At 55.0% G+C, this 11,341-nt stretch overlaps 1 protein-coding gene across 1 annotated transcript in view; it reads right to left on the reverse strand.

Moving 5' to 3' along the window:
- LOC129381148 (uncharacterized) overlaps window positions 1-10,902 on the reverse strand; it is a 30,072-nt gene extending 19,170 nt beyond the window's left edge. The window contains exons 1-2 of the mRNA XM_055063782.1: window positions 8,876-10,902; window positions 766-938 (exon numbers count right to left, since the gene is read on the reverse strand). Of these exons, the coding sequence (XP_054919757.1) occupies window positions 766-938; window positions 8,876-8,992 (290 nt within the window). The 5' untranslated portion in view covers window positions 8,993-10,902. The remainder of the gene's footprint in view (window positions 1-765; window positions 939-8,875) is intronic.
- Window positions 10,903-11,341: the final 439 nt, after the last annotated feature.

Consider the following 11,341-nt stretch of genomic DNA (forward strand, 5'->3'; position numbering starts at 1 on the left):
GCCCTTTAACGCCTGCTTCACCTCCGGAGCGGGTAGGCCCGGTATTACCCTATCTTCGGGATCGGCCCACGAATAGGGAGTGCTTAACGCCTGCTTCACCTCCGCCGCGGGTCGGCCCGGCATTGCACTATCTTCTGGATTGGCCCAGGTATATGAAAAATTGTTGGTCTATGTCCACGGAGACGAGATCCGCCAGAACCTAACCATACACAGCTTCGCCAGCTGTAAAAAAAAAAAAAAAAACAACAAAAAAAAAACAACAACAACAAAAAAAAGCAGGGACATTAGGCAAGACGAACACACGCTAACCTCGGTCGTACTTAAGTGGCACTTAACAAAGCCCAATAAGTTACAGACCAACCATCGGGATAACCCGTTTCTGGCCTATGCCTATCCCGGTGTGTAACCACTTTATGTCTTCAGGAGCTGGAGTTGCAGCTAATTTAAGGGTGGGAAGATGTTGGCTGGCGTAGAGATTCGAGCAGAGCATGGACTTCGAATAGACAGAACTTCTCTGTTGAAATGCACCACTGTACAACTAGACAAACAGACAGCTTTCTTATAATACTTTATAGATACATACAGAACAGGTGATTTCCTTTGCTTCATGCTTTGCCTAGTGCTTCTGCCTATGTTAGATCTTGAACAGCGAAATGATGCAGCCTAATTCATTTGCAGGAAAGCTGTGGGTCATGATAGCAATAGAACACGCCTTTGTCCGCGTGAGAAAATCGAATAGTGATACACCATTACCAGTGAACTCACCCCAAGAAAATGATGTCAAAAAGGAAGGCGGCGATGTACATCACCGCGAAGCTTTGGTGGTGGTTAGGCTCATCCGCATAGTACGTGTCCTCCAACACACCAAATGCAGATTGGGCCGTATAGACGTGGTAGATCTCCTCGAGTACCTCACTAATGGCGTACCATTTCCCAGTCTGCGAGACAAACGGAAAACAAGTTATGCCATATCCGGACCGAGCGCGACTCTGATGACGATTACGTGGCATCGAAGAGACACATGCCTTTTCGACATGCGCTGATCCGCTGAATTATTTGCAGTGCCATTGGACAGATTAGTGTGCACGGAACTTGCGCTCTTTAGAAACAAAACAGTAAACTTACTAAGCTTAGCACTCACCATTGTCGTTATCGTTGTTGTCCAGGGAATATGTGCTCTGGTTTGGTTTGGTGCCTACGGATATGGCTCAACCCACTACGGGGGATCGGCCATGTGGCTCATACTCACTATTGTGGATTGGCGAAGAAAAAGTTGGATTATGTCTAGCTACATTAAGAAATAAATTACCACGACTGCTGTAGATTTAACGCTGTTGGAAGGAGAAATTACATGTTAAAAGGAGAAAAATAATGGCAGTATATGTATGAATAACTAATCATTAGTTATAAAGTACATGCACAAAAAAGAAAAAGTATAACAGGACATTTGGTTGCACTCCATATGAAATTCCTGGACAGTGCAGCAAACATCCCTGTGACTGAATTCCTGAGTAGTGGCCCCAAACGAGAGCATAAAAAAATTGAGGACGCCTAAGTACTTCTCATGAGTTGTGAATGCGAAAGCATTAATGCCCAGTTGAGTACCGCTGAGCGGTCCTTCCAGTTTCGCGCTGCGAGTAACGTACCATAGCGGTAGAGTCGCGTGCAATATGAGCTGCAACACGGTGCCCGCGTTTAAAAGGGCCCCGAGATTGCACGGTGGCGTCGATCATACGAATAACGGGAGAACTAAACGCCGTTACAATTACTGGTACTTATTACACCAATTTTTCGTATGTGGACGCCGCCGTGCAGTCCTGGGCCTTTTTGAACACGCTCACCGTGTTGCAGCTCATACGGCACGCCACAGTACGTGTTGCCCGAGCCAGCAAGCAGCAGCAGCAACAGCCTGTGGTGCCAACGCCGCATGCCACCCGCGCCCTGCGCGACGAGAGACCGAGGAAGCAGCCGCGGCCACCAACGGCGGCATGCGCGCGCAGCAGCCACACCCAATCGGGTGTGAAAGAGAGAGACAGATACGGACCTCGCGCCGGCTTCCGAGAGCGAGACGGCGGCACCCGCACCCGCGCGACACGCGACTGCCTCGCCGACGGCAAGCCGTCTCGCCCCGCCTCGTCGTATCTGCTGCGTGGAGGCGTGCTGGTGACGTGGCGTTGCGGCGATGCTCTCTCCCCTCACGCAACACCGTTTCGTCTGCTCTGCTCGCGCTTTCGTTCCGACGACCTCGTCTCGCCAGTCGCACCCGACTCCACGTGTGCGGACGTGCTTGCACATCGCTCTGGCGTGTGCTGCATGAGCCGCGTGGCCACCGCTATCGCGTGATGCCACGCATGCCCTGCGCGACCTTCTGCGCCTACCCCGCTGAATCGTGCCTGCCGCAGGATCACTCTCCCTCCCCGGCGTCCACACTTCGAGTGACGAGACACCAAGACACCTGCTCCACGCACGGGTGTGGTGCCTTGTGCCCGCGCCACGTGTGTTGTGTTGTGCGCGCGCTGCGCGTGTCGAGCGAGAGTGTGTTCCGCGGTGGGCATGAGTTTTTCGCGACGCCCTGATATCGTGCCCTGCGGTTGTATTGTGTGAGCGTTTTTTTTTTTTAAGCATGAGTTTCCGCCCGCCGGAAGGACGCCCACCGCGCGCGGTTCACCGTCGGCATGCCAGCATGTCGCTCGTGACATTCGAGCCGACTACTCTTCAAGAGCTGCGTGCGAGAGAAGAGTTCCAGAACCGTGCCGCGCACATTGTCGACGAGTGGCTGCGCAAGCAAGCCACCACTACGCAACCAGCGGCTCCCGCTCTGCCTATGGCTGTACTCGACAGCACTGGGGCACAGGCAGCAGCTGTGGAGTTACCCCAGGCGAGCCCCATCTCCCTGACGCAGGACTCCACCCTTGCAGAGAGGACTGCTGCCTCCCTTCCCTCTTCAGACGACGAGGAAGAAATGGATTCCTCGAGCTCGCGGAAACGCGCCCGTGAAGCTGAGAGTGAGGAGGACGACGTGGCCGGCCCTCGAAAGCAGCCATCAAGCGCCGCACCGTGCTCCGAGGCTCACGTATCACCCGACGTACGCTCGTAGCGGACGGATGTCGACAGCGCAATCCCCCGACAACCAGGAGTGACGGCCATCAAATCGTCCCTGACCCACGCACAAGATGGCGCTGGTCTCGAAACGTCGGCGCCGGCTGCTGCGACTTGCCTGTCCCCGCTCCTACAGAACGCGAGCGCCGTCTCTCAGACGCCTGATGAGTCATCGACTGCCTCCTTGGCACTTTCTCCAAGAGAGGGCGCAACTACTCATGACCACGCTCCACCAGCTACTGGACAGAGCGCAGCTGCCTTCCTGAAGGGCCCGCCAGCTCCCCCTGCAAAGCGCCTTGCCTCCAAAATGAAGGGCAAGGGGAAGCGACGGACAAATCCAGGCAGCCTGCAGCCTCCAGCGACTGCTACCACCTCGGGCCCAGCGGCTTCTCCACAGCAACAGGCGCCACTGAAGAACACCCCCACCAGTTCTCAAATCGCACTCTCCCTGGCACCCGAGAGCGGCGAACCAGCAGAGGACGCGTTCACCACCGTCCTCTCCAGAAACGCCCAGCGTCGCGCCAGGGCTCTACAACAAGCCGCCACCATACCGGTTGACCCAGCGGTGGTCGGGACGGCCCTGTTCCGCCCTTCTGGCCCGGGAGGGGCCTTCGAGCGAGGATCCCGCCTTGCTATTGCCGCCGTGCTCTCTGCGCTACCAGGGGTGTCCGCGGTCCGGGTTAACACTAAAAGAAACATCGTGGCCGCGGACGCGACCTCGCAGGCCTGCCTGGAGGAACTGCTCGCCTCCACCGAGCTCCGAGGCATTCCCGTTGCTGCTCGTCCACCAGCTGTCCGTGGAAACAGCACGGGCTTTATACACGGCATTGACGGAGAGACTACCGACGCAGAGCTGGCTGGTGCGATCGAGTCCAGTGTCCCTATCCTGTCTGCGACCCGCTCCGGCAACAAGGCGATGCTTCGCTTTAGCAGCCCGGTCCCTCCCGAGCATGTGTCCATATACATGCTCCAGTTCCGGGTGAGGCCTGGAAGACCGCGCCCACTGCAGTGCCAGCAATGTGGCCGCTATGGGCACGTGGCTGCAACCTGCGACAGACCTACCAGCTGCCTGCACTGTGGGAGGTCGCACGAGCGAGGAGAAAGCTGCCCAAATGCCGCCCACTGCAATAATTGTGGTGGCAATCACCCTGCTAATACTCCTGCCTGCCCCAGGTGGCAGGAAGAACGTAGGGTGGCAACCATCATGGCGACCGCCCCTACTCCCCTCTCTCGTCGTGCCGTCCGGGCCTCTGTGCGGGAAGAGACACAGCAGGCGAAGACCTCCACGCAAGTCTCGTATGCACAGGCCCTAACCGGCCGCTCACGAATGCACCAGTCGGCGATGCTCCCTCCTGGCCATCCACCCAAAGCAGCCCCACGGACCCTCCGAACCGGACCATCTGTAGCCACCACCACAACCACGGAGGCACCAGCCGCACCACCACCGCAGGCCTGTCCAGACCCCCGCGACCAGCTGATCGCGAGCCTGCAGCTGACGCTGAAGGCCATCGGAGAGATGCTGCCTGCTGATAGCCCACTCCGAGCCCTCTGCCTCCAGGCGGGAGGCGTGCCATCCACCCAACACCAGCATGGCTAGCATCCCATCGAGGTCCCGCCGCAGCCGCCCGAGGGTGCTCCAGTGGAATGTAAACTCGCTGCGGCGACGGCACGGCGAGCTGTGTGAGTACCTCTTGCAGTGCGACTTCGACGTTCTCGCACTGCAGGAGGTATACGCCGTGGCCGAGAACCTACGGCTCCCCGGCTACACGGGCTACTCGGGCGCCACCACCTGTGCCACACGCAGTTGCACTGCGGCACCCTGCCTAGATGGAGCCCACAAGACAGGGAAGCCACGCACGGCAATCTACGTCCGCAGCACCCTGGCGCATGCTGTTCTACCCGTTACTGACATCGCGGGTGGCCCCCTGGAGTCATGTGCCGTCACCGTACGCCTTGGCAGTCCGGACACGGCTGTGGCGAGCATCTACATTCGTCCAGGAAAGCCGTGGGGTCCCTCCAGCCTCGTCCAGCTGGCTGTTCGCCTCGGTGGGCATGCAGTCCTGTGCGGTGACTTCAACGCACACCACACGGATTGGGGTAGCCGCAGCTGCACCCGCCGAGGCAAGGACCTCACGGATGCCATCAGCCGAGCTGGCCTGCTGATCATGAACACCGGGGAGCCTACCTACGTCCGCCGTGGAGCTCGCACGGCCATCGACCTCTCCCTCACCACCGAGCAGTGCTCCTACTCCTGGGCCACAACTCCGGACACATGGGGGTCTGACCACTTCCCTATCGTGATCAGCCCCGGGTCTGGGAGAAGGCCTAGATCAAGAACATACCACGTCACAGACTGGTCCCTGTTCCGGAAGCACTGCAGCAATTTGGACGATGGCCGTGACTTCCTCAACGCCATCGCGGACTGTGCTCAGGCTGCCACCGTTCAGTGCTCTGCCCAACCAGATACCCCCGCTCCGGACCTCCACCTGCTCAACCTCCGCGCCTCCAGGCGCCGTATGGAGCGCAGAGCAATCCGGACGGGCAAGGCAGAGCATTGGACCGAGTACAGACGCGCGGATGCCCGCTGCAGACGCCAGGCCCGGCGCAGGAGGAGCCAGAGCTGGAGGAGCCTCTGCTCTACCATCGAGGACAGGTCCAGGGGACCCCTGGCTTGGAGACTGCTCAAATCTCTCACCGGCAGGAGAACAATCCTACAACCTGTCCTCGCCGCTGCCATCACGCTGGGCGTCAGCGAAGAGGCCCTTGCGGAGCTCCTCGCCGACCAGTTCGCGCCGTGCTCCTGGTGCTTATCGATATCAAGGGGGCCTTCGATGGCCTGCCCCACCCAGTCGTTCAGCAGGCCCTGGACCTACTTGGCATCAACGGGAATCTGCGGCGGTTCATTTCGTCGTTCCTGGAGGAACGCACCCTCAGGGTACGAGTGGGCCGATCGAGGAGCTCCCCTCGGCCGGTGGCAGCGGGCGTCCCACAAGGGTCAGTGGTGAGCCCCTTCCTGTTCAACCTGGCCCTGGCCCGGCTTCCTGCTGCCCTGCCGATCGACCCCGACTATCCGGTGAACGCCTCCATCTACGCGGACGACATCGCCCTGTGGGTGCGAAGCCCACCACACAACCACCGCAGCGCGCGCTCGGCCCTGCAAAGAGCTCTCGACACCGCCGCTGCTTACCTGAGCAGCATTGGCCTTGCCATCTCGGCAAGGAAGACGGAGGCCATGCTGCTCCACCCAAGAGCAGCCGCCCGCCGCACAGCACCCCGGCTGCACCTGGAAGGCGTCCAGCTAACCTGGAGCACCGCAGTGACGTACCTGGGGCTGCGCATTGATCACCGACTGTCTTGGCTGCCTGCTGTCAAGACCCTGCATGTGCAGGTCCTCCGGGTCCGCAAGGCAGTCTCCCAGCTTCTTGCCCGAGGACAGGGCTGTACCACGGGGTGGGCACTGCGGCTGTACGATGCAGCAGCTACCTCACGCCTGCGGTACGCCCTCCCACTCGTGGCACTACCACCTGCCCGTCTCAAGAAGCTGGAGCTGCAGCATCGGGCCGCGATTAGGCTCTGCCTGGGCGCTCCCCGCAGCTCCCAAGTCGCTGCAACCTTGGCCGAGGCGGGAGCATGGCCCCTGTCACTCCTCCTCCTGCAGCAGGGGCTACGCCATGTTGACCGCCTCCACCATGGACCAGACGGCAGTGCCCTGCTCTCCCGACTGCGCTCGCGGCCCCATTCACAGATGGGCAGACTCTGTGGGCTATACGAGGAGGTGATTGGGAGGCCTCCAGCGAACAACGCATAGCTGCCTCCTCCCCAGAGACCACCCATACCCATCACCACAGAGCTGCCCGGCGTTTCCAAGCGGCGCTCCTCGACTTGTGCCCTTCAATAGACGGCTGCCTCCCTCCTGCATGAGGACCACGGAGGAAACCTGCAGATCTACGTTGACGGCTCGGTGATGCCAGACACAGGCTTGTCGACTGCGGCCTGCGTGGTGCCCGCTTTGCGGAAGAGCAAGCAGTGTCGCCTCCCCTACCATGCGACGTCAACAGCGGCAGAGGTAGCAGGCCTTCACCTGGCTGTGGACTTACTCGCAGAGGAGCTGCCGGTGACCCCAGTGACCATCTACTGCGACTACAAGGCGGCACTTCTCAGCCTGCAGAGGCCAGAAAGGGCCAGCCTCGGGGTTGCCCTGCTCTTGACAAGGCTGATGGCGCTCCAGGAGGCGGGCTGCTCAGTGTCCCTGCACTGGCTTCCAGCCCACGTAGGGATACCGGGCAACGAGGAAGCAGATGCACTGGCAAAGCGTGCCCACCACTGCGTGGTCCCGCCCAGCCTAGCTGTGACAGCCAATGATTTCACAAGCCACAGGCTTCGGCGCCATCTGCTGGCCTGCCATCCGGACAAGCGAACGTCCTTGGGCCGCCCTCCGTGACCACTTCCACAGCGCGGCCTCGCACGCAGGGAGACCTCCCTCCTTCTGCGACTGAGGATTGGCTGCTGTTGGACGGGTGCTCGCCGCCACCAGCATGGCCTCATCGCCTCTCCAGCCTGTGCCTCCTGTGGGGAGCCCGAGACCCTGGAGCACCTCCTACTGGCCTGCCCTGCTTACCTACAGCAGCGTGACCGTCTCCTGCAGGAGTTCCGACGCCTGGGGCTTCCTTCTGCACGGCAGGAAGACATCCTCTTCCCTGGTCATAGCGAACTACCAGCCCTCCTAAGTGTCGTCGAGTACCTCGACTCGTCGGGGCTCTCGGCGAGACTCTAGGATTTTCTGCAAAGACGGATAGCCTCACGGCTATCCAAACCACTACAGGCTACTCGACCTGCCCCAATCATCTGGCTCCTGCTAGATCACCGCCCCCTGGCCTTTCACCCGATCACCACTCCTACCGGACCCAATGGGCCCTTCCTGCCGGACTGCTCAGCCGCTGCCCATGGCGTCACTTTAACCCTCTACTCTCCTATCTCCTTTGCTCCCACTCTCCCCCCCCACCCCTGTAGACGCTGAGCCGTGCTCCCGCAAGGGCTGCAGAAAACAGCGTCAACCTTTCCTTCTCCCTTCAAGAACCAGTTCTCTCTCTCTGCTCCATCAAGGCGCGCTCGTGTCGTGGCGTCGCAGCCGATGAGAATTTAGGTGTCGTTTCGCTGCTACAGACACCGGCTTTTTCGCTCAGTGAGCCATTTGAGCCAAATCTAGGCTAGGCCTTCGAAGAAGTACTGCTAGTAATACATTTCTGCAGCCGTAACGCGGATACAATGTAGAAAAATTGGCAGAAAAAACTGCACTCGACGTCCACGTAATGCGAAGCATTCATGATTTGCAAAGAGCGATTGTATGAATAACGTAAATGTTGGGTCGCGAATATCTATGTATAGTGGATATAGGCTGTGGTGTTTATATTTATAATAAGGAAGACAATGCTTGTAATGGCAAGATATCAGATTGAAAGCAAACTACAACCCAGTGACACATACCCAGGGGCCCCAGGGGCACGTAAGTGGTAAACACTCAGAGGACCCAGTGAACATACCCAGTGGCACCTACATACCTGTCTCGAGACAAGACGCAGCGACACTGGCATCCGCACACGCTAGGCCTTTACATTGATCCCTCTTGAGAGATACCAGCCATTAGTACGGACCCCTGTATAAAATTAATGCATCTTGTGATTTTATATGCCGCGAGGTTTCACTAGGGAAGACTGAAGATGCCTTCACCGCATGAGACTCAGCGTGGCCTTCACTACTTCAAGACTCACGGACTCACCAATTTGCTCTGTCCGTCACGCCACTGAATACCTGCAACATTTTCTGTGCGACTGCTGCCGCCACTTGTTAGATAGTCTCCGAAGGCGACGCTACACCTGCAACGTAACTGGAGCATGGAACTGCGGCACCTTCATGGCCCGTGTCCAAGCACGACCTGCGCGTTATGCACCAAGGCTGCTAGTGTTCTTGAGGGCCACAAAGCTTAACAAAACTATGCAAATATCTCTATTGTGTATGTATGTGTGTTTATGACTGAATGTGACTGTTTGTGTGCCTTTGGGATGACAGTCTATATCATAATTATCACCCAGTACCTGGGGTAGCGTGCCAAGTAATCAGCCCTGCTAACGTCTGCAGCATATCATTAACTTTGTATTTCTCTCTCCAGTGGCACATACCCAGTCGCCCCAGTGGCACACTGCTCAATTACCGGGAGTGGCCCATCAAAAACATCGAGATGCCGTGCCCGCCAAGAAGATGACTGCACTTGGAGGAGAATGATTCGCATTAAAAGAAACGTCGAATTGTTTCCGCCTCATTACAAAAAGAGCACAGAGGATAGGGCACCAAACCTGACCTGCGTAAGTAAATTTTCAGAGACGGAACGCGGCACTGTAATTTTCTTACCCTAATGAAAACTTTAATGAAAACGAAGGGTTGAGTGCAAGTCAAATATTCCAATACGAGGCGTTTCCTCGCACTGGTATGCGTATATCGCAATGACCTCTGCTTATTGTGTGTTTAGATGCTCTTGTATTTTATTTATTTTTTATTTATTACATACCGCTAATCCCAATGGGCAGTAGGGCAAAACAAAACGAGAAAGCAAAACAGTGACATATATAGTGTCAATACGCAGTTACAGATCTTACACAATATTATTTGGGTTGTGGGAGCAAAACTCATATAGTAAAAACGTTACGAACAGGCATGATCACATTCAAGAATTTCGCTAGTACATAAGAAAACTACACAAGATTCTACTGGGGGGTAGTACGCAAGTGATTTTCAAGTAATGCAAAAATTTACTCAAATCGTTACCCCCCCCCCCAACTAGTTATACATTACGGTAATCTATTCCATTCTCTAATTGCCTGTGGGAAGAAAGAATATTTGGGACAGTTAGTGTTGAAACGGTATTCTTGTAAGTTTAGTGGATGTTCGTGGTGTGATTGTCTGGTTTTGTACTTAGATATGTATCTTGAACTGTTGATCTTGAGCTGCTTATGAAGGAATTGGAACAGCTTTTTTTTGGCGTGCGAATTTAGCTCGATTACTTAATGTTATGAGTCCAGATTTTCAATTAATTCTGAGGGTGAATCGAATAGACCATATTTGTTGTAGACAAACCTAACGGCTTTTCTTTGCACACCTTCCAGCTTGGTAACCAAATTGTTTGCGGCCGGGAACCGAAGTACGTTTACATATTCTAGTATAGGTCGAATAAAGGTGCTGAAGGCTAAGAGTTTTGTTTTAGGTGGTGCAGATCAGAGTCGCCTTTTAAGGAAGAATAACCTTTTTAAGGAGCACAATGTAACATAGTTTACGTGTGCCTCCCATCTAAAGTCACTTGAAATCATTAATCCAAGGTACTTGTGTACTTGGTTGTAGTTAGTTGCGCGTCACCAATGGTGTAGAAAAAAATCTGATACGTTTAGTTTACTTGTTATTCTTAGCAAAGCTGATTTTCTTACATTTAAAGTCATCTGCCATTTCGCGCGCCATTCTGATACTAATATTAAGACATTGTTGTGGACAATATGATAGGAAGGAAAGTCCATTTCATTATGAAAGATGCAATCATTGGCGAAAAGCTTTGTGTTAGTACCGGTGGATGAGGGTAGTCCATTAATAAAAATTAAGAACAAGATAGTAGCCAGGACGCTGCCCTGCGGTACTTCTGATGTAACTTCGCTTACTTCGGATTTCTGCTGATTTATTTTTACAAACTGTCTTGCTAATCCAGTCTGTAATTGGTCATTTATCTATTCTTACCTGTAATTTCTTATTAATTTTTGATGTCATACCCGGTCAAATGCTTTAGAAAAGTCAAGTAAAATAATTTCGATCTGTTGTTGTTCGTCGATGGCCAAAGAGATGTCGTGTATAAATTCGATTAATTGTGTAACTCTGGAAGGACCTTTACGAAACCCACGTTGAGATAGTGACAGAATGCGTTCTTTTTCAATGTAAATAGTGATATGTCTAAGATCAATGTGCTCGAGAAATTTGGATATTGTGCTTTTTAATGATATTGAGCGTAGTTGGCGACATCAGCTTCAGTGTCCGAGTAGGGAAGTGGCGTCACCTATGCCATCTTACACTCACAGGGCAAGGTACATGAAGTTATTCACATGCGATCGTACAAGTTTCTAGGTGTCATAATCGACAGGGACTTGTCATGGAGCCCACACGTATCATACGTGAAAAAACGGTTGACAGGCATCTGTCACCTGTTCAAGTT

The sequence above is a fragment of the Dermacentor andersoni genome, chromosome 1 (assembly GCF_023375885.2).
Source record: "Dermacentor andersoni chromosome 1, qqDerAnde1_hic_scaffold, whole genome shotgun sequence".
In the NCBI taxonomy this organism is placed as follows: Eukaryota; Metazoa; Arthropoda; class Arachnida; order Ixodida; family Ixodidae; genus Dermacentor; species Dermacentor andersoni.